The 21,632-nt window shown below is 40.5% G+C and overlaps 5 protein-coding genes across 11 annotated transcripts in view; 3 read left to right on the forward strand and 2 right to left on the reverse strand.

The window, feature by feature from the left end:
• The first annotated feature begins 36 nt into the window (after nucleotides 1–36).
• prodha (proline dehydrogenase (oxidase) 1a) lies at nucleotides 37–10,364 on the forward strand. Of its 2 annotated transcripts, none has more exons than XM_086187726.1 (14): nucleotides 37–456; nucleotides 695–903; nucleotides 2,348–2,382; nucleotides 3,254–3,400; nucleotides 3,854–3,918; nucleotides 4,364–4,480; nucleotides 4,710–4,789; nucleotides 5,013–5,094; nucleotides 5,688–5,780; nucleotides 5,934–6,080; nucleotides 6,418–6,593; nucleotides 6,673–6,771; nucleotides 6,999–7,087; nucleotides 8,112–10,364. In XM_086187726.1, the coding sequence occupies exons 1-14, from the start codon at nucleotides 124–126 to the stop codon at nucleotides 8,300–8,302; spliced, it is 1,863 nt and encodes a 620-aa protein (XP_086043852.1). In that variant the 5' UTR covers nucleotides 37–123; the 3' UTR covers nucleotides 8,303–10,364. The 2 variants fall into 2 exon arrangements, with proteins under 2 accessions (XP_086043852.1, XP_086043851.1); XM_086187725.1 differs by having other exon boundaries at nucleotides 3,251–3,400; nucleotides 8,112–10,363.
• Nucleotides 10,365–11,204: 840 nt separating this feature from the next.
• Nucleotides 11,205–14,473, forward strand: gal3st1b (galactose-3-O-sulfotransferase 1b). The gene is made up of 3 exons (XM_086186824.1): nucleotides 11,205–11,224; nucleotides 12,647–12,789; nucleotides 12,860–14,473. Exons 2-3 carry the CDS (start codon nucleotides 12,668–12,670, stop codon nucleotides 14,004–14,006), a joined length of 1,269 nt encoding a protein of 422 aa, XP_086042950.1. The 5' UTR covers nucleotides 11,205–11,224; nucleotides 12,647–12,667; the 3' UTR covers nucleotides 14,007–14,473.
• A 93-nt stretch (nucleotides 14,474–14,566) lies between these two features.
• Nucleotides 14,567–15,250, reverse strand: uqcr10 (ubiquinol-cytochrome c reductase, complex III subunit X). The gene is made up of 2 exons (XM_086186832.1): nucleotides 15,072–15,250; nucleotides 14,567–14,880 (listed from the first exon to the last, which is right to left on the reverse strand). Exons 1-2 carry the CDS (start codon nucleotides 15,210–15,212, stop codon nucleotides 14,833–14,835), a joined length of 189 nt encoding a protein of 62 aa, XP_086042958.1. The 5' UTR covers nucleotides 15,213–15,250; the 3' UTR covers nucleotides 14,567–14,832.
• A 21-nt stretch (nucleotides 15,251–15,271) lies between these two features.
• On the forward strand, nucleotides 15,272–20,596 carry zmat5 (zinc finger, matrin-type 5). Of its 2 annotated transcripts, none has more exons than XM_086186830.1 (6): nucleotides 15,272–15,543; nucleotides 15,849–15,991; nucleotides 16,175–16,237; nucleotides 16,338–16,418; nucleotides 17,225–17,333; nucleotides 17,441–20,595. In XM_086186830.1, exons 2-6 carry the CDS (start codon nucleotides 15,865–15,867, stop codon nucleotides 17,586–17,588), a joined length of 528 nt encoding a protein of 175 aa, XP_086042956.1. In that variant the 5' UTR covers nucleotides 15,272–15,543; nucleotides 15,849–15,864; the 3' UTR covers nucleotides 17,589–20,595. The 2 variants fall into 2 exon arrangements, with proteins under 2 accessions (XP_086042956.1, XP_086042957.1); XM_086186831.1 differs by lacking the exon at nucleotides 15,272–15,543 and adding an exon at nucleotides 15,575–15,741 and having other exon boundaries at nucleotides 17,441–20,596.
• cabp7b (calcium binding protein 7b) overlaps nucleotides 18,563–21,632 on the reverse strand; it is a 51,462-nt gene continuing 48,392 nt past the window's right edge. For all 5 annotated transcript variants that reach the window (XM_086186829.1, XM_086186825.1, XM_086186827.1 and 2 more), the window contains one exon: nucleotides 18,563–21,615. In XM_086186829.1, coding sequence (XP_086042955.1) covers nucleotides 21,488–21,615 — 128 coding nt within the window. In that variant the 3' untranslated portion in view covers nucleotides 18,563–21,487. The remainder of the gene's footprint in view (nucleotides 21,616–21,632) is intronic.

Consider the following 21,632-nt stretch of genomic DNA (forward strand, 5'->3'; position numbering starts at 1 on the left):
CCCCGCCCCCGTCGCTGGAGGATAAATCGCCCAGCGCGCGCTTCTAATGCAGCAGCGCTACCGCCCAGCTCGAGGTAGGATCTCGCGGTTCCGGGGTCGTAACTTTTAAAAGGAAAAGAGAGTATGTCGTTCCCCGCGATTTTGTCGGTTCTGTCCAGAGCAAACTCTGGCCATGTCAAGAGGATATGCTCCTCTCCTGGAAGATACAGGTCCACGGTGGTGTCCACCAAGAGCCAGGAGGAGAAAGAGCCACCGATGGATGGATGCACTAAGTTGGAACCCGTCGAGGTCATTAGCGAGCACAAAAATGTCACAGCCCAAAAGTTGAATAGAATAAAAATAGATTTCTCTAACACCATGGAAGCCTACAAAAGTAAAGATAACATAGAGCTGCTGCGAAGTCTGCTGGTCTTCAAGCTTTGTACGATTGACATCCTGGTTGAGAAGAACAAAGAGGTGAGTTAACAGTTTTAAAGAACTAATTCCCCCTGAAACAAGCTAACAGAAGCACTTTTTAGCTAGCTATAGACGATAGAAGTGAGAACACGTTCACGAATGTGTAACATCTTTATGGTTAAGTCAATCCAAACATGCCAAGTCAAAATGAAGTTCAGTCATTGCCTGTGAGTAGACGACCAGGGTACTCAATGTTCTCACCAGACTGAGGTGGAATACTTGCCTGTTTTACTTTCAGTTGATGGACCTGAGCAAGAAGCTTTTTGGTCAGTGGATGTTCGAAAAGATGATGAAGATGACCTTCTATGGCCAGTTCGTAGCAGGAGAAGACCACGAAGCCATCAAGCCTTTAATTCAGAAAAATCAGGCCTTTGGTGTGGGTGCAGTTTTGGACTATAGTGTGGAGGAGGACTTGACACAAGAGGAGGCAGAGACGAAGGAGATGGAGTATGTATTGTGTACATCTGGCAAATTGACAAAATGTACAGAGTTTGATATCAGTTACTTGTCATTGCGTCAGTAATACGAGTCATATGTGCACCAAAAGTTATGCAATATTCTGAAGAAATTAAAAGTGGGGGACTGGGTGGAACTTATGTAATTGTATCACAGGATTTAAAACAAGACAGAAACTGGAAGAACCTGGAAACTGAAAGTGACCCCACCTTCCTGTAAAGTGCTGTGCAAGAAACACAAGTTAGAAACCATCACAAGAACTAGTTTTCCCTTATTAATAGCTTTGTAGTTGTATAATTATACTTATAAACTGCTAGTGAACTAAAGTTATCTTGGAAAGTGACTGGCTATATGATAATAATACTACTAATAATGCCTTTTTATGAACAATATTAATAATACTAACAATAATAATGCCTTTCAAGGTACCCAAAGATCCTTTATAATTCGTCACAAAGGGGTTAAATCAGGGGGAAATAACGTGAAGAGCAAATGAATCAAGGTGAGATGTCCTTTACTGCTGTTCATTTTTAAAGGCCTATTCAGCTCAGGTACAATAGCTAACTAAGCGATTTCCCTGATCAAAACATAGAGATTGAAAGCCTGTCTATACATACAGTGTGTGTGTGTGTGTGTGTGTGTGTATATATATATATATATATATATATGTGTGTGTGTGTGTGTGTGTATATACCTGTGACCTGTATATATATATGTGTGTATGTCTGTTTCCTGTCGAGCTCCTCACCGTGACCATGGGTTATGTAATCTGTGGTGAGTTTCTCCACATAAACAGACTGCAGTCAAACCCTTTTGTGTTTTATTTAACCAGTAGTAACAGCAAAACAGTGCTTGTCCCTGATTGGCTGGCTAGGGCAGACCCCTCTCTTGTGATTGGTTGAGCTGGTGATTCCGATGTGGGAAGTACCTCATGAAAAGACAGGCAGCCTTTTAGAATATGCTGGTAACTTTAGAAGTGTGACACAATTGTTTAAGTAGGGAAATAAGCTTGTTTTTTAACCTCACTAAGCACGAGTAGAGTAGCACAGTTTTTGACCATGGTTCCTAAGATTATTTTGTATTGCCAAACAGGAGAGTTTGGTGGCTGCCGGGAGATGATAGAGTGAAGGATGTAGGTCTGTTCGATACCTGACATTTGTCATGTCTGTAAAGAATGTCCTCGTCACATGTATCCCTTCCTCAACCTTGAATCCTTAGTTCCAGTGCTTTTCTCACCATTCTTATCAGGTTTCCGTGTAGACAAACTTGATCAACTTGATCAAATCAAGCAATTATGAATCAAATGTCAGTCAAGATTATTAAACCATATGTAAACTGACAGAATGAACATATGGGTAGAAAAATAACCTTTATCAGCTGTCGTTAAGTGCAAATCAAACTGTTCTCATCTGATGCCAAACTACTTTTTTTCTAGGTCATGTGTTTCTGAAGCAGAGAAAGAAAGTCCAGGTGTGTATATTGAGTGACTCAAATGTATGGAATATTATATAATGATGGAGAATTCGTAATGTAAATGAAAAGATTATTATTTAGTTTCTTTTTTATAGTATTTCCATTCTGGAGAGATTATGAACATGGAAACATAGCAGCAACAACAAACAACCAAACTAGATTTAAAAAAAAAAAACAACACACACACATTGAAGCGATATGGTAGCATGTAAGGCCACGATGGCAGGGCTTAGCTATGTGTTTGCTATAATATTGCGCGGTTTCCACATAGCAAGTGTAACAGGAGTCTGTGCTGAGCGTCAGAGTTGGTATGCTCAATCGTGCGAATCAGGGGTCCAGACCAGATAGTACTGGTTATATTTGGATCTAGTGAGTCTTGTGAGTCTTCATTTACTCATTGGTACAGCCAGAAGACACGTGGGTCAGGTTACAGAGTGGCAGGGTTAACACGCCAGAACTGCTTCTGGTCTTCATCCATCTGACCTCATGAGCTGCGATAAAATTAACTTTTAAGGATGCACAGATTTATCAGCCATGAACTGTATCAAATTCACCTTGTTAACTGCAAACAGCTTATTGGCAAATTAGAGTTTAGAATTCATCGAAGGCTGAACTGAAAGCTTCAAAATGTAAATCACGTTTCTCAAAAAGGAAGTGCAAGTTTTGAAATTTCTATTAAGACAATGGCATCAGTTAAACTTCCACTGAGACGTTTAACTAAATATTTAATGTCATGCTGCTGATTAACAGATGATTCAAATTAAACAAAAAAAATGTGAAAAATCTTGGTAATGCACGTTAAAAGTTAGGTGGTAGAGCTCTGCTGTCGTACGGAAAAGCTTATAATCTCCTTGTTTCACTCCAGAAGCCGATCATCGGGAGAGCAAATACAAGGCTCATCGTCGGTTTGGGGACCGGCGCGGCGGCGTCATCAGTGCTCGGACATACTTCTACGCAGATGAGTCCAAATGTGACAACCAGATGGAAACTTTCATAAACTGCATAAAAGCCTCTGGTGAGTTGGAGGGATTCTGTGGGAGCAGTTAATACGGATGATATCAGTTAGTTACTTGGACCATTATTATTATTATTATAGTGGCCATAAAACATGAACTCCATAATAAACACATTTCAGGTGATGATGGATATTAGAAGTACTGCGTGTTCTGAAGAGGATAAGGTATTTTCTAGTATCACCATTTTAGAAGTCAGGAACAGGATGATGGCACTATTTATTTGCCAGTCAGACTGATCAGATGTGCAGAAGTCTTATTTCTGTTGTGGAGGTAAAGGCAGATCGATAGACTTGAAATCGAGTCATAGAACCCTGAATTCCGTTGCCTGAAACTTTATGTTCTGGACCGTTAAAGCATGCTTGGATGGAATTATTTGCTATGGCAGGATCTGTTATCAGTTACCTCTGTGGATCATGAGCCGTTCTCTTTTAATGATCAATTCTGGGTTTCAGGAGGAGCGTCTGCTGATGGATTTTCTGCCATCAAAATGACAGCTCTTGGTCGCCCACAGTTCCTTGTAAGTGTGACTTAAAGTCTTCCACTGTATATTAACCAAAGTACTTTGCAATGAATTTATCACACCAGTAACATTAGCTTGTCCTGATCGGACAGTGGCAACGTTACTGGGTAGTTGGGGAAATAAAATATTATCCACTGTTGATATGAAGCCATTAGCCAAGTATGATCGTGCATTCATTCATGCAGTTGTCTTGTACTTAGATTTTTGATATAATGACCACAATAAGCAGATAAGAGGGAAACTGCAAAGTCTTGGGGCCGCATTTCCTGTGTTAGTCAGTTGTTTACAGTTCAAAGTCACACAGCCTTCAGTCGAAAGACAAAAGTTAAAATTACCTGTCAGTTGAAAGCGAGCAAGAGGCGTGTATGACACTGACAAATCCAGCTCTGTAGGGCGCGGTGTTGTAACTTGATAGTTACTGAATGGCTCCGTGTCCAAACAGCTCCAGTTCTCAGAGGTCTTGGTTAAGTGGAGACGGTTCTTCAAATTCCTGGCGGCACAACAGGGAATATCTGATATGAGGGTTTTGGAACAGAGGTTGGAACTGGAACAACTCAAGGTGTGTCTGTTAGCCTTCAGACTGATGCAGGCTCACACACGATAAAAACCATACAACACACACATACAGAGTTACATTCAGGCCTGTGTGATAGTCAGTGCATGTTATTTGTTTGATCAACTTCTTTTATTTTATGCAGATGCGCATTCAAACTACACTAAACTATTTCTTTTTTTCTGCATGGATGGAATATGATTCGTTTTTAACCATGTCTGAATGTCATTTCCAGGAAAGTTTGACTGAGCTGGGTGTTGGTGCCAAAGACGACATTGACAACTGGTTAACAGGAGAGAAGCTGGGTTTGTCAGGGTGAGAAAGCCTCTCATTAATGCAAGAAGAGCAGAACCTTCACATTAATGCAGTCACTTCGTACCTTTTACGATGAAACATCTAATCCAATCACGCCATAATAAAATATCTGATTCCCATTCAGAGAAGTATTAGCTGAAGACAACATTCATTGACGTACTCTAAAGGAATTTCATGTTTCACTTTATTTTCACTGATGCTGATTGTCACATTTTATTTCCAGAACAATAGATCTGTTGGACTGGAACAGTTTGATTAATGATACAACGACAATCACCAATCTTCTGATGGTGCCCAACCTTGAGGTGAGTGGTCATATCCGTGAGTCTGAAAGGGGAGGGGCCAAGAAATGCTTCACTGAAGAGATTTAAGCGTTATCCAGAAGTGATACAGAATTTGATAACAGAAACTCAAGGTGAACGCTTTCTAATCATTGACATGAAGAACGAACTTAATGCTCACTTCTGACCGTTGCCGTCATGTAAATGTCAATATAATTATTGGTACGATAAACAGAGGAGTGAAGCAGATGCAGGCGAGGCAGTTTATGTAACTTGATCAGAAGTGGATGTCTTCTCAAGAGAAGAACGTGATCCAAATCAAAGTAACAAGTCGTGCACAATAACATCATGCTCCTCTGGGACCCTGAGTGCTCCACAGATGTCTGCTGTGTTGACAGATGTTGACCTGTGTTGCACTTTGACACCCACCTGTCTGAGGATGCCTTCTCTTTTACTTTGAAACAGGCAAAAACCATCGAGACCCTCACGCTTTCCCGTACCTAACCTACGCCTAACCACTTGTCCCATGTTGACGTCATTTGTGTGTGTTTATTCTGATGTTGTCTATTGAGGCAAATGCTGCAAGAATTGTGCTGTTTTGTGTGTTTGTTTTGTAGACTGGTCAGCTGGAACCTTTGTTGAAAAAGTTTACAGCTGAGGAGGAGAGACAGATGAAGAGAATGCTGCAGAGAGTGGATGTTCTGGCCAAGGTGAGGAGGAAGAACTTCAGAAATACTTTTCAAAAAACAAACGTTATTTTCGGCTAATTATGAGAATAAATAGAGTAATATGCAACCATACGGACTAAACATGTAAAACTCTGTGTGCTCGCTTGCGTGCGTGCGTGTGTGTGTGTGATCCAGCATGCCATGCAGAATGGCGTGAGGCTCATGGTTGATGCAGAGCAGACGTACTTCCAACCAGCTATCAGTCGCCTGACCCTGGAAATGCAGAGAAAGTTCAACCGAGACAAGCCGATCATATTCAACACGTATCAGTGTTACCTGAAGGTGAGACCCCACTGACTGATCCTGCTTGTTGGTCTCATGCCTCAAACTAAAATGATCCTTTTTGGGACCCAACTGTTGGTCCAAGTATTTCCTACTCCTCAGCTGTCTTAAATCTTCAGTGACTGTCACCAGGTCACCTTGTGACAGCACATTATGATTTGCACATCCAGTCAGGAATATTTGTTTGACACATCTACAATTTAGATTTTGATGCCGTGGATGCACCCTGTTTTTTGTTTGCTTTCTGGAATATCAAACCAAAAAGCATTTTACCTTGTAATACCTTGAGTTGATGATACAAGGCAGTGTGTGATGGAATTATTTCTTGTGTCTTTAGGAAGCCTACGACAACGTTACGGTGGATGTTGAGCTGTCACGGAGGGAGGGCTGGTACTTTGGTGCCAAGCTGGTTCGTGGAGCTTACATGTACCAGGAAAGAGCCAGAGCTGAGGAGATTGGTTATGAAGACCCGGTAAACCCAGATTATGAGGCCACTAACAAGATGTATCACAAGTAAGTCGTCGGTTTTACTTCCCGATTCAGCTAGAAAATTTCAGAATCCTTAACAGCCTGTGCTTTGTTGTTGGTCCAGGTGTTTGGAGTACCTGCTGGAGGACATCGATCACAGCCGGAAAGCAAACATCATGGTGGCAACTCACAATGAGGACACGGTGAAATTTACCCTAGAAAAGTAGGTTCTGTGTGAAAAATATAAAGACGTTAGAACATTGAATTAATGCAGATTTAGGTAAACACACATGAAAGTCTTAAATCTCTAATGGTTTAAGCTAATGTCTCAGATAATTCTAAGCTACTAAAGGATTTAGAGGATGAAATTGCCACATTGGTGGCGGAATGCCATACTCCAGCTCTGGTTATGTAACAACCCTTCTCTGTGTGTGTGTTTTTTTTTTCCAGGATGAATGAGATGGGCCTTTCACCCACTGAGAATAAAGTTTACTTTGGACAGCTGCTGGGCATGTGTGACCAGATCAGCTTCCCGCTAGGTATGTTCCAGCACAGCATGGATACTATAAGTAAACAGACGTTATGAAATCTTGGAGGCTTACGTCACATGGGCAGGAGGCCACCCAAACCCTACAGACATCACCCTTTCAACCCTCAGGGAGCCTCTTACATCAGAGATGGTGACCTGCTCCGTAGTCTGCCTGGTACAACATGTCATTTCAGACCATTACTGATCATCTGTCATAGTTATGATGTAGCAGCTGTACACACACACACACACACACATACTGTCTGGTCCTGTCTCTATTATTAACTTTACACAGTAAAGACTTCAATCTAACCCTATACATTACAGGAATGTGGGATGAGCAAAAATAGAGTTTTCTTCTCTGGAAAAAACCTCTGCACCTCCTCCCGGTATGATAAAGATGCTGCCGGCTGGAGGTCTGTATTTATAAAACCTGCAATGATCTTTTGATCTCATTCTGTCTGAGACTGTCTCAGTTTAAGGTTTTGAATGAGTGCAATATTCTTTGACAATGTCTCACTCCTAATATGACTGTCTGGTTGTCATCAGAAAATGACATTTACATGGCATAGTGTTGATTTGGTTAGCAAATATTGCAGTGTAAACACAGTTTATCTGAAGGTGCAACCGATGCAAGTGAGAGACTGCACATCTTCATCTGGGTGGAAACAGCCCAGAGACTTTGGGAGGTTTTATCACTAATAAAGCGATGATTAGTAGTCTTTCTTCCACTTACGATTAAAAAAAACAACAACATTTTGTGACTTTCTCTCTTGTGAACACTAGATATCTCATATCAAACCTCCAGTATTATTTTGATAAAATACTTGTTCAAAATGTTAACAAAATAACAATAGATTTCAGTTGACTGAGCTCTGAGTTCACGTAGATTGATTTAGAAACTGCTTCCACGTGTCCTCCAGGACAGCAGGCTGACAGCAGCCTGTCCTCTGCCACGTCTGTATCTGAAGGTCACGGCGGAGATAGCGGACATTGACTTAAAAACACATCTCCTTGCTCTTTGTTCCACACAGGTCAAGCAGGCTTCCCCGTCTACAAATATGTTCCGTACGGCCCAGTCAACGAGGTCATTCCTTATCTGTCTCGGCGTGCTCAAGAGAACCGCGGCTTCATGAAGGGATCCCAGAGAGAGCGCCACCTACTGTGGATGGAGCTGAAACGCAGATTGCTGGGTGGTCAGATTTTCTACAAGCCTGTCTACTAACTCCCAAGATGACAACATTCTGCATGTAGTAGCTTTTTAAGCATTCCATTGTCTGTACTCGACCACTACCTGCTGTTTTGAAACATCTTTGCTTCACTAGGAGAGCAAAGTTCACGTGCTGTCTTAAATCAGGAATCTTTGTAGTTAACATACTACGTGACTGAGTTGCATCGCTGGGGGATCTGATCCCTGACCAGGCTCTCTGCTTAAGAGAGTTAAAATACATGAGAGGAATGACACAGGAAATGCGCAAAAAGCATCTTTTGTTACAAAAACAAATGGCCCCAAGAAACAAAGGAGCCAAGTTGTTTGTGGTTGTTACAGCAAGTCACTTAAAAAAGCAAAATGAGAACGTGGCAGAAAAATTGGGACGTTAGCTATTGCAAGACGACCCTCCCACAGGTTTATTCATGTGGTCTCTTTAGGCTGATTGTTGCACACTGATCCAGATATTTAGTCAACTAGATTTCTGGATTTTGCAGGCGACTGACACGCGACAAGTGCGCGTCCTGATCTGGATTAAAATCCAGGAGTGTGAATGTGGCGCGAGGGTTCCACTGTTTACTGAGCAGTGCTGCAGGTGAAATATTGCTTGTGTCGGGGATGTGTTTTGCTCTTAAGTGATACATTTAATAAGGAAGGTTCTAAAACACCGTCATATTAACACATGATGGAGGCACATCCATGCTGATGGAGCCATACTTCAGCTCCAGTTTATTTATCTAAAAAAAACAACTCTGCAAAAAGGTACTTTTGTGGAAATACATCCATGAATCATTTTTTGATGATGTTTGGTGAAAGCTTAGAGGTTGTGTTTGAATGAAAACAGTGGCTTGCTGGAGTTGACAAGGTTAAAATGACACTTTTAGTTGTAACTGCATCGCTCAGCTGTCACTCAAAAGTGCTTTATAGTTGTTTTCACAACATAAACAAGTAAACAACAGACTATCAGCTGCTTCAGTGTCTGACACTCCTCCCAGGAGACTGTAAATTATTTAAGGATGTTGTTGCTGATTTTCTTGTGTGGCATTTTGTTCATCTATGTCGACAAGTGACTTGTTTACATGCGGTGAAACATTTAAGATTTCAGTTCCATAACATTGCCCTAAAAGATCTACTTTCATGTGTTTGACTTGAAGAGTTTATCAGTTTATCAAAATGCGCACAGTAAACGCAGCACCGCCGTTGAGCTTCCTTTTGTAAGTCTTTCATAGCCTTTCTACACGACGCCAAAATGAAAATGTGTGACATTTTAGTAGCAGAAAAGATACTGCGTATTTCTTAAGTGCTGGTGATTCAGTCGCTAACCTTCATTTTAACTCTTAAAAAAACTTGCTATGAATTTTAGAGAAGCCTTTTAAAGTGATTTGTTAGGCGTCCTAGATGGTCCTATTTCAAATTTCTCTCACGTCGAGAACATCACCTGTTCATCAGACAAGGACAGTAATAATCATATCACCGGCAGGATCTGTAAAATGCTCCCCAACAACATGGCGTTGTGAATGGGATTGTTGTTAAGGAACGTGGGAGCAGTCTTGGAACGCCTGCTGTGGGAGGAGAGACACTCTGGTGGTGCCTTGTTGTATCAGTAACTCTGGTTTCAGTGTTGCCCACAGACCGTCAGTGCGTGTGTGTTATGAGGCAATGATATGGTCGATGGATCGAGAGTTTATCTCAGCAATCTTCAGTACCTCAGCTATCCAGTTTGAGTGGTTCATTTCTGGGAAAGGGACTTTTAAACGAGAATGTCTTTTATGTCAAGTTTTTGATTGTTTCTGTGCACTTTCTTTGTTTTTTTTAATTTTTTTTTTCAGTTTGGCCTCCCAATCATTGCAGAATTTCTTTTTTGTACAGTTGTAAAATAATTGTGTGTCTCATTGATCAAAGCAATAAAAAGAAATGAAACTGAAACCTTTGATTTCAGCGTGGAATATTTTTGTAGTGAGTACATTCTGTTTCCTTGCTGTGGAAGTTTTATCAGGGCGGTCTTCGATTTGGCACTCAGCACTGGACAGACTGACCTTATCTCACGGTGTTATGGATTAGATGGTCCTGGCTGACGTCTCCTGGTGTTTGTGACATCAACGACCACAGATGTTGCCACACAAAGTCGAGTCAGTGTGGCCTGCTGAGGGAGAGTCGATCCAGCCAAAGTAAACACAGGCTGTATCCACATCCAGCAGGTATCAACACAGCTGCTGGGCGTTCTCTCTCTCTCTCTCTCTCTCTCTCTCTCTCTCTCTCTCTCTCTCTCTCTCTCTCTCTCTCTCTCTCTCTCTCTCTCTCTCTCTCTCTCTCTCTCTCTCTCTCTCTCTCTCTCTCCATTCAGTTGCAGCACAAGCAAGACCATGGCCCAGTGATATCAAAGAAAATGATGTCATCCAAACAATTTAAGAACGTGAAATCATTTCAAATAGTATTGTAAGTTTGAATGTTTACAAATGGTGCAGCATTCTGAGAGGGTTTTGGAATATTGTATCTAAAAATCTGCTGCATCAACTCATATTTGTTGTTTTTAGAATTTAATCACGGAAAAAAAATTAAAAGCTTCCTGCTAAAAGATCATCAGAACATTTTCAAAACGCAAAAACATTTGCAGCTTGAATTGATCAGTACCTGAGGCTTGAGCGCCCCCTAGTGGTAGATGTGCGCCACATATTCAGCGTATAAAATATAGGTTTAGCTTGAAACAGAAAAATAAACTCCCCCCTCGCTTCTCGGGTTGATTGTCCACTGTTCACATCAGTTGATTGGTGCTGTTTTTTAACAATTGTATTAAAAAATGTGGGAGGAGTTAATATCTCCCTCAGCTCCGTCAGCCAATGAGGAGAGGCCGTGGTGAGTGCGTACAGCAGGTAAAACCAACGGGATTTTCCTCACCTGGTTGAAAGTCTCCGAACCTCCTCATGCTTTCAGCAGCAGGTAAACAAAGATATTTACTTCTATTTCACCTCTTACAGCCTCCTGATTGGGTCCCATTCGCCTTTAGATGAATATATTAGCATCATGTGTTTATTCAGGCTGATAGGTTCAGCACTTGGGACGGTTTTTGATCCGATTTTAATTACTTTTATTTTGTACTGCAACTCCGTGAAACGAGATGTTTTCTACAAGGGTGACAGATGAATGTCACCAACTTAATCGCAGTAGGAAATATGCAAAGTGACACACCTTGTCACACAGACCCGAAGGTACCCGCTCTGATTTCTCTTTCTTTTCAATGTCTCAGGGGTAGACATCGGTCCAGTCTTAAGGGAAGATGTTCACTTTTTCTTTGAAAATATTGCCAGTTCCTGAAATGTGAGACTTTTTCCTTTTTCTGTGCTTGTTGAATGGAATCTAAGAACCATAAACATGTTGAAAGTGCAAACATGAGGGCGCAGGTTTTTAGTGAACGGGACGCAGCAGTTTTCCGTTTTATCTTTTTGATCTCTGTATTTCTCTCTTTCGAGAATTTACCACCATGATTACCAACATCCACCTTCTATAAAACCTATAACCTATTATCTAGGATATTCTAAAATAACAGGATAAAATAAAAGTCCTCTCCAGACAGTAAAAAGTCCAGGAATCAGTTGTTTACTGTACAAATAACTAAATAAATTGGAGTTAAATTATGGAACAGTGGCAGTCAGAATTTAAGAATGTCTTAACTGCTTTTGGATTGAAAAGAATAATTTGTAAAACTATTTTGGGAGATTACATGTATGAATTGATTTAATTTCTTTTATCTTAAACCTCTGGAGGACATCTTCATTCTGTATGATAGAATCTACTCTTATTTTGTGTCACCAAGCAGGATTTTGACGGTGGGTGTTTTATTTATACAGATGATTTTATTTGAAGTTCAACCTATACTTGTATAACAACTGCATGTCAGTATTTCAGCGAGCCTCCCGTTCAAGCAGTGAGAAACAACACATTTAATTTCACTAACTTCTCATCACCAAATTATTATATTTTATCCCGTGATCCGGTGGGATCACATGGCAATGAAGCCTGTACAATGGTGTTATAACATCTTTATTCATTCTTTTACACACCTTTTACCTGGACTATCTTTATTCCCTCTTTAAGTTGTTATTCCATTAACGTTTATGTAAATGGATTAAAGATTCTAAGAATTGAATTGAACTGTCTGTCATAGTCCCTGCCTCCTTCTAGCTATATTGTTGTCATTATTATTAATATTGTTTGCTTAGTTGCTTGTTTATTTTGCAAAGTCATCAGAAAAGGGTTGGGGTGGTGGTGGTGGTGGGGGGGGGCAGTACAGTGTCAGACCCTCCTCCACCATTTCTCTCTAATGTCTCCTTGAATCCTCAGTGTTTTCTAATTCTGTCTCAGGTTCCCCTCTGGGCTTTAATCATGTCTGACGTCAGGGGCGGTCGGTGCCAACCTGTGCTACGAAAGCTGGTGTTCTTTGTGTTGTTGGTCAACATCACGCTGGTGCTCTACTGCCTGACCAACCCAACCCAAGTCAGGATCAGGTACAGGAGAATGAACCTGATATTTTAATGACTAAAGATCTGTTGGCTCATTTGTATGTTTTAATTACAGCGGCTCCCAGGAGGATACGTGTCCTCGCCGTCTGGTAAAATTCTCAAAGAAGAAAAGCACCAAATTGGAGGAGTGCTCCCCCAGGAGGAACATCATGTTCATGAAGACACACAAAACGGCCAGCAGCACAATCCTCAACATCCTCTTCCGATATGGAGAAAAGCACAAGCTTAAATTCGCCTTCCCTGATGGCCGTAACGACTTCTTCTACCCCTCGCCGTTCCTCTGCTCGCAGGTGAAGGACTACAAACCCGGGGAGTGCTTCAACATACTTTGTAACCACATGCGCTTTGATCATCAGGAAGTGTCCAAGCTCCTTCCTCCTGACACCGTCTACGTCACCATCCTGCGTAACCCGGTGGATCTGTTTGAGTCTTCCTTCCACTACTACCACAGAGCTGTTCCCCTCACCTGGAGGATCAAGGGTCAGAACAAATTGGCAGAGTTCCTCAACAGTCCTCAGACCTTCTACAGCCCCGAGGCCTACAACTCCTTCTATCTTAAAAATCTGCTCTTTTTTGATTTTGGTTTTGATAACAACATGGATGCAGATGATCCCCGCGTGATGACTTTTATTCACGACCTGTCAGAACGTTTCCGTCTGGTTCTCATAGCAGAGCATTTTGAGGAGTCTCTTGTCCTGCTGAAAGACATCCTCTGCTGGACGATGGAGGACATCCTGTATTTTAAGCTCAACGCTCGCAGGAACTCGTCTGTATCTCAGCTGAGCCCTGAGCTGAGAGCTAAAACGTCACAGTGGAACGGGGCCGATTGGAAGCTCTACCAGCACTTTAACAGGACCTTCTGGGACAGAGTGGAGGCATTCGGGAGGGAGAGAATGAAGCGGGAGGTAGCAGAGCTGAGGAGGAGAAACGCAGAGTTGAAGGCCCTCTGTATCGAGGGGGGAGACGCAGTCGAAGCACGAAACATCCAGGACAGACGTTTCCTGCCCTGGCAGCCGGTCGGAGAGGCTTCAATCCTGGGATACAACCTGAAGAAGAACATCGATGCCAAATTCCGGACTATCTGTGAAAAAATGCTCACACCTGAAATACAGTACTTATCAGAGCTGGGGGTGAGCCTGTGGCTGACTAGGCTGTGGGGTTGGTTAAAAGATGCTTTTACTGAATGCTTACAAATTTTCTAAGGTTTATTATTTGTATTCCAAAAAATAATTAAAGCTGTAATTGTAAAATGTGTGCTTTTGATGCCCATTTCCAGTCAAAACCCTTTTTATATTCTGAGTATTCGTAAGTATATTAGAAACGTACAAGATTAAGAACATGTTATTGAATTGGCTTCATTTGGCACACCTCTTTTGATGTGTTTTTATTTTTCACATAAACGTGTTAACAGAGTAACTTTTTGTGCCATGCTACGTGATCCAGTGCCTCCAACGCAACACCACAAGCAGTGCTATTAAGACATCTGTCTTTAAAATAGATTGTACTGCTTCCTGTTGAATGAATATTGTTTTTATAGCTTTAGTGTCATGTGACCCACCGGGGCCAAATCAATGTTAATATATTGCACAAATATTACTCCTTTATGTTAGTTTTACTGCCTCATTTCACTTCTTGCATGCTTTGGAATATTTGTTATTATTTGAATATACGAGCAATAAATGTTTAAAAAAAAACTACAAAGCTACGACCGCACTGCCCGATGTTCCACTCAATGCATGATAAAACCACACATATCAAAAGCTGTAAGACATTTACAGTTTAATTTAAACATTTACAATGCGCGAGAGAAATGACGGCAAAACAAATGACGGGAATGGGGAGAGACGACGGGAACCACTGCTCGATCTTCATGGTGGACCGGGATCTCTGGCTGCCGGTGTTGACACTTAACACATCAAGTTAGTCCACGTAGTTCGCTGCTTGGTTCAGGTGTGGAGTCCCCGAGGATGGATGTCGGATGTGTGGCAAGAGTTGCACTTCAGACTCAGATGACCCCGGGCCTCCTCCTTACTCATCTTTGTTCTCGTAATTGTGTCTGATATGTTTCCATAGTTTCTACAGTAAAACACAGATTTGCTCACATTAATATTTAACCCAGCATTCCGTCACCACATAGGCAGTTTGGCGCGACACCGCTAAAAGACGGTTTGGACTTGCTAGCAAGCTAACTAGCGTTATCACTCGTTCGCCCTCTGCTCGCAAGGTCAGGATAGAACAGGTAGTTTACAACGAATAAACAGACTTACCCCGCGATTAATTTCCTCAAAAATCGCGTTACTTCCTTGATCAAATATTCTCTCAAAGAGCACTGCCCCAACCATGATGGTTACAGCGAAAGTAGACGTTCTCCTAAAGAGCAAATTGTACACGGTCCTCGACAGCGCCATGACGATCGGATATTTGCCCACTGCGCATGAACGGAAGTGTGAAATGCAGTCTGCCTTGAAGTCTTTTTGACCCTTTAAAGATACCGTACAATCGTTGGCTAGCAGTGATAGCATTAGCAAAAATTATTCTGCTTGTTATACCGTCTTTTTCACTGCTAATTATCAGTTTGTCACGGAGTACAGCACATAGTAGTACAGAACTCTCTTGCATGTGGTTTTATTCCCCATATGGCTTCTCTATGACGTATGAACATAAAGACTGAAACTTCATTTTATGAGGACGAGCGCTGACCACCCTGATCCATCAGCAGCAGCAGCAACACACATTTAAGTATGTTGAGGTTTGTTTGCTCCGCTAGATTAGCTAGTGCCTCAAGATTGATAGCATTTTCTGTATAAAGCAGATCTACGAAGACGTGTCCAAGATAAAGGCTGTGTTGAATGCGACTCCTCCGTGTACCTCTCATGTAGTTTTGTGTTTTTGATGTAATCAAACAACCAATTCATCACACTTTTTTTTCTTCCAAAGGTATTGAAAGAAGCACATTGTCTGTACATGTTATGTAAAATTTACAGAGCCTGGCAACCCTCACTTTTCAGAGGTTTAATTGTATTTATGTGTTGTTGTTTTTTAAGATATAAGACCTGAGTCATGGGCAAGAGGTACTACTGTGACTACTGCGACCGCTCCTTTCAGGACAACATGCACAACAGGAAAAAACACCTCAATGGTGTCCAGCACCACAGAGCTAAGAAGGCCTGGTTTGACCACTTTAGAGGTGAAACATGCAATCATGACATTTACTAAAAATACCATTGCATGTTTGTATGATATGCAGTGCTTACTCACTATGTTATTCATGGTATTAGTTGAACAATGATGAATGAGATTGTGACTGGTGAAGCATCTTGGCTGCAGCTGGTGTTGACAACTATGGACTCTATCATTTTTTCTTGGACAGACACTTCTGCTATTCTCTATGATGAGCAAGCAAAGAAACCCTGCAGAAAGTTTCTCCTTAAAGGTGAGCAATACATACGTCCTGTCAGTATATTGGAATATCCCATTAAAATACAGATTTGCAATAATTTTTGGATGTCTTTTTTTTTGTTTGTTTGTTTTAGGGATTTGTGATTTTGGACCGAACTGCAGGTTTTCTCACATGTCTGAGGAGGATCTAGCATTTTTGAAAAGAAGAGTGGAAGGTAAGCTTGGACCACAGGAGGGCGCTGTCCGACATGTAATTGTAAGCAAACTGAAAACTGAAACTGCTTCCTTGAAAATCTGAAACTTCTCATAATAATAATAATAACAGAAACAATAACAAGCACCTGTATTAATCTGAAAACTGCATAAAACATTTGAAACACACACTAAAGCACCAAAAGTAGTTGTAATAAATGTAAAGTGTGAGTCAGTAGTAGTTGTTAAAGATGATGTCGTCATTAAAATGTCCAGTTTTCTCTTTCTTTTAGCTTTTTGTTGGTTCCTATCAACTTCGAGGGAAATATCTGCCCCTTCAGCTGCTAAATGCTGCACTGTGGTCACCAGCTAGTTGCTAACTTTTTTTTTTCTTTTTTTTTTTTGCTGTTTGGTGGTGCATAGTGGTTACTTGATGCCTATTATACCTGGAAGAAAGGCTGCATGGAGAGAGGATCAGAATAATAAGGCTGACACTGTAAACTCTCAGTGGCTCTAATGTTATTATAAAATGCACAGGCCGTAAGAAAGAGGTGAAGATTTTGCATTAAACTCACGCTGCTGCGGATGATCAATTCAGACCAGATGGCTGATGTCTCAAACTCAGTCGTCAGGTGTACAGAGATGCAGATGGCGAGCAAACTTCCATTTCTTGGCAAAGACGCGAGTCAGCACTTGAACTCCCTGGGAAAAAAAAAGTGAACGGTCGGTTAAATTGATGGTCCGCAAATAAAAGTAGAAGCTGTCAAGTGTATTTGATGTGAATGACTGCAACACGCTTGAGAGAAATGAAACCTTTATTAACTCTCAGATGAACGACAGCACAGAGAGGACTCGGAGGACGGCGTGACGCCGGGCCGCACCATTGAAGAATGGCTCTCTAGAAGGGATAAGAAGCGAAGTGCCCTCAGTAGCAAAGGGTACCAACGTTCATTTCTGTTTCAACACTTTGTCATACATGGTTAGCATGACTAATGCTCATCGCTGTTGATTTAAAATTCAACTGTTCAATTATTGATCCCTGCAGAGATGTTCAAACTAAGGAGGACAGTGATGAAGGCCAAGCAGAGGGTGACGTACCTCCGCAGCTCCTCTCCATCCCCGACCTCCCGCCCTCGCTCCTGCCTCCTCCTCGGGGCGGATGGAAAGTCAGCGCGAACACAGAATGGGGTTGAAATATATTCACCGTCACAGTTTAGCAAGTGGGTTTATGAATCGACAGCGGAGTTGCACAGAATATTGTTGTTGTTTTGGGTGATGCTGAGCTGGTTGGCATTTCTCTTTTTAGGATTATGAATAAAATACTTTCATCTGCTTGCTGTTAAGATTGTTTTACACTGACTGCTGTGCAGTGCAGGTTATGTAGAGAACAACCTTTGAGATGATGAATCCCTGACCTCACGACTAATCAATGTCAGAACTCAACCAGTAAAACGTTTAAGTAATTTGATTAATTTGACTGATTTTCCTCCGAGCTGCGTGCTAATCCCTGGAGTGCATCATTAATGAATTAATGATATTAGCCGGCTATGCGCCGCAGAATCCTAAGGGGAGTTTTCTTGCCTTTTCTGACATTATCTATAGATAATACTACAGTATTGTCTGCTATTTATAACAGATTTTCCCATTCCAACCCATGTGCGATTTTCACATCAGTGAAGAAGTTCAATCAACACCAGGGAGGGACTGTGTGTGCTTCTGCCACCGCTGATAGTCCCTACATGACAATGTTCATCCAAGATTCCCTTTGATACATCTATTATGTAGTTAAAGGAACACTGTGATAGTTTTTGTTTTTTTTACTCATGTTTATGTAGGTATAACAAACAAGTGCCCCCCCCCCCCAAAAAAAACGAGATGGTGAAGGACAAGATTGCGAGCAGTCGAGCGTAAAATTTAGATTATTTTTCAGAATTGGTTTTACAGATATGATCCTGCTTGAATAATTTAGTATGGATGTCATCTTTCTTAGTGCTTATTCTGAGAAAGTAGTATTTTCTAGTGTGTGTTTATAATGTCTCATGTGACAGCGACTCCCCCGTCCTTCCTGAACGTTTCCCGGTGTCCGCTAACGTCACCACCTTTGTCTTAGTCAACATTTCAGAGGAGATCAACAACAACAAAAAAATGCTACTTTTCAAAGCATTTGTTTTTATTAGACCACATGCATCCGGACAGAACTTACATTAGTGTATAATCGATGCAGTAACAATTACAGAAATGAAACAGTGCAGGATATTCTCTATCTAGACGCTCCCACTATCAGATGGTACAACAAACATCAAATCAGAGAAACCTTTAGAAGAGGGGAGAGAGGAAAAAGCATTAATATATATTGCTGATAAGTCATTTTAATTAAAGCATCTGTATTATCTTCCTTTTTGTAACATTTGGTTTCTCCAAAAGTGTTTCTAAGTTACTTCAGACAGGCAAGAGAGCACAGTTTTATTACCGTAAAATGACAAAGGCACAGAACAGGAGACCACTGCAGTCCAAAATAATATTCTTAACAATAAAGTCAATCAAAATGTACATAAACCTGCTCATTAATACACTTCAACAAACAGAATAGGACACAATACTGGCGTTTATGGCTAAAGACAAGATTCTATACAATCACTATACTTGAACACTGACATAAACCTCGTACTTTACATGATATGCTCACATGAAGAGGTGACGTCTTACATGAACAGCTACAATATACAGAAGATCAGTTTTATTGCTGGAATAATTCTCACTGATCAACACTTCTCTTGCGATATATAGCTTTGATAAACTTTGACAATAAAAAGAGCAAGAAAAATAAAGATTTGTACAACTTTGACAAACATTTGTTAAAGTAAACCTTTCAGAAAAATGAATTTTAAATCAGAAAAGTTCATGAAAGTGCATGGCCTTAATACACATCATATGTGAATGTCCAGTCAATCTGGAAATTATACATCAGAAACCTGATATTTTTTGGAGTTTTTAAAGTTTCTTTTTATACAAAACATTTGCTACATTCATAATAAAATTTTTATAGATTTAACATATCAGTAAGAAAATATAACCATGTTATACTTTAAACAATATGTTGTTTTGGTGGTCCATGTAAAAGCCAGAAAACAACATTTATTTCATGATATGTTAAATTATTTTTCACAGCATACTGCACATTACTTAGTATTGTGTTATTGTCTACACATCCACATCCATCTGCGCAATTTGACATTTACAGGAAAAATGTCATATATTGAGTTTTTTTTTTTGCAATGAATCACTTTAACAAATTGCATAATTATTGGAATACACACATATTTCAAAATTTGATGTCACAGGTATAGAACATACATTTACTTCTAATTTGATGTTCATGCAAGTGTGCTAGGTGAAACAAATATCCTTCAAACAACAAGTAAACCCTAGTCTCCGTCTTTAATGCATTATTTTGCAGCTTACACCTGCACACATTTTTAAAAAATGCAACATTTTCTACGCACCACCAGAAGACTAAGTATAAAACACATGTTTTACAAGTTGTGAGATGGTCATGAGATCAACATCTGTCTTAGTTTATCAGCATTTTGCATAAATGCATACAAGCACAATCTGATATTTCTGGAGTCTGTGATTTCTGCCAGTGTCGGGCCTCATATTTGGAGTTCACATTTCAGCCGGGAAGACATCTTTTTCTGTGAGTTCAATTACAAATCTGTAGTTGATGGAGCGACCGGAGTAACACGTGAAACAAAACAGACACACAGCAAAGCAAATATGGGAATAATAAAGAGATTTAAAGGGCTTTTACAAAGAAACACAACTACGTATCACTATCATGGATGTATTTTTCTCTTATTCTTAAAGGTCCAATCGGTGATTTCGAATCGATACTCCACAAGAGTCGGATCTCCAGAACATGAATCTATTTCCCTCTCGTTGAATATTCGGATGATTAATTGATGAATCATTTACTTTCATCGATTGTTTGTTTATTCTATAAAATGGAAAAAAAAAAGATATTCATCACAATTTCCCAGAGTCCAAATAAACACGTTTAAACCGCTGAAATAACTGATTGATTGATTTTATTGATTAACAAAATAACTATTGATTAATTTACTTTTGTCAAGTAACTGATCGATGACCAGGAATAAATCAGATTGAATGTCAAAGCAACGGTCCCTCTTTTCCACGCCGCGCTGATATCTGCTCATTTGCTTGTTCATCGTTGGCGTCTCTCTGCTTTTCATTCACAGACATTTTTTTGAAACGTGTGAGTTGAATCTTAATATAACAACAGATTTATATGAAATCTTGTGCACATGCGTTCTTAAACCTTCACAATAGTTGGCACAGGCACAGCAGAGCTTTGTGTTAGCATGGCAACACAGCGACAATATCAACATGCTAATATTTAGCAGCGAGAGGTTTTTCCATCCTCTTGCTAACCTTCGCTAAGTAGCACTAATTACTAAACACAAATGAGGCTTCGTTGGATCATAGATTGGAAAAATGAATTAAAAACACAACAATGCTGCATAAAAAGTGTCAAGAAAACCAATTTTATCATTCATCCTGAGGGGAACATAAATGTCTGCACCGAATTTGATCTTGATACAGTAACTGAGGCTCTAAAGAGACGCGTAATGCGGTGCCCAGTCATTTCTGTTTTACAATGGGTGATTTGAATCGACTTTTCGACATCATGTTTCATTACTGGACATCTTCCAAACCAGAAGGTTGTTTAATTGACAGCTGTTACAACGGCTCTTAACACTGTAATGATCTGATTTCCTGTCTAATTTCTTAGAAAACATCAGAAACGAGAATTGATTTATTTAATTCTTTATTTAGGAAACAAATCAGCCCTTGAAATATCTTTGTCATTCTGTCCTTTTTGCCACATGTTGCTACGGTCTTACACAACCATGACATGACATCATTTGTTCCATTGTCACGGAGAAGAGAAGCGCTGGGATAGCATCCTTTGTGAGGCTTTTTGAGCCAAAATATTGAAAACATTGAAGACGAGCAAAAATGTTTTTGGTTTGTTTTTCATAGTGTCTGTCCTGCTGCTGGAAACGTCCACCTACTTCATCCCTCGTCGGAGCATTTGATTTGCTGCAATGAGCATAACGCTGATGATAAATGCAATGGCGAAGGCACAAATCAGGCTTTTACGCACACATGTATGTTTTTCCTGTAGTGTTGGGCTTGCTGTGGAAAGATGCAGA

Source organism: Aulostomus chinensis, chromosome 19 (assembly GCF_037954235.1).
Source record: "Aulostomus chinensis isolate RoL2024-O1b breed Wild chromosome 19, RoL_Achi_v1.0, whole genome shotgun sequence".
Taxonomy (NCBI): Eukaryota; Metazoa; Chordata; class Actinopteri; order Syngnathiformes; family Aulostomidae; genus Aulostomus; species Aulostomus chinensis.

Excerpts from the sequence above, each read along its gene's own strand:
- prodha (XM_086187725.1), top strand. The coding sequence starts at position 124 with ATGTCGTTCCCCGCGATTTTGTCGGTTCTGTCCAGAGCAAACTCTGGC. Across the intron at positions 2,383-3,250 it reads AGCAGAGAAAGAAAGTCCAG|AAGCCGATCATCGGGAGAGC; the intron begins GTGTGTATATTG and ends GTTTCACTCCAG. Across the intron at positions 5,095-5,687 it reads TGATGGTGCCCAACCTTGAG|ACTGGTCAGCTGGAACCTTT; the intron begins GTGAGTGGTCAT and ends TTTGTTTTGTAG.
- gal3st1b (XM_086186824.1), top strand. The coding sequence starts at position 12,668 with ATGTCTGACGTCAGGGGCGGTCGGTGCCAACCTGTGCTACGAAAGCTG. Across the intron at positions 12,790-12,859 it reads CCAACCCAAGTCAGGATCAG|CGGCTCCCAGGAGGATACGT; the intron begins GTACAGGAGAAT and ends TTTTAATTACAG.
- uqcr10 (XM_086186832.1), bottom strand. The coding sequence starts at position 15,212 with ATGGCGCTGTCGAGGACCGTGTACAATTTGCTCTTTAGGAGAACGTCT. Across the intron at positions 14,881-15,071 it reads TTGAGGAAATTAATCGCGGG|AAACTATGGAAACATATCAG; the intron begins GTAAGTCTGTTT and ends GTTTTACTGTAG.
- zmat5 (XM_086186830.1), top strand. The coding sequence starts at position 15,865 with ATGGGCAAGAGGTACTACTGTGACTACTGCGACCGCTCCTTTCAGGAC. Across the intron at positions 16,238-16,337 it reads CAGAAAGTTTCTCCTTAAAG|GGATTTGTGATTTTGGACCG; the intron begins GTGAGCAATACA and ends TGTTTGTTTTAG. Across the intron at positions 16,419-17,224 it reads TTTGAAAAGAAGAGTGGAAG|ATGAACGACAGCACAGAGAG; the intron begins GTAAGCTTGGAC and ends ATTAACTCTCAG.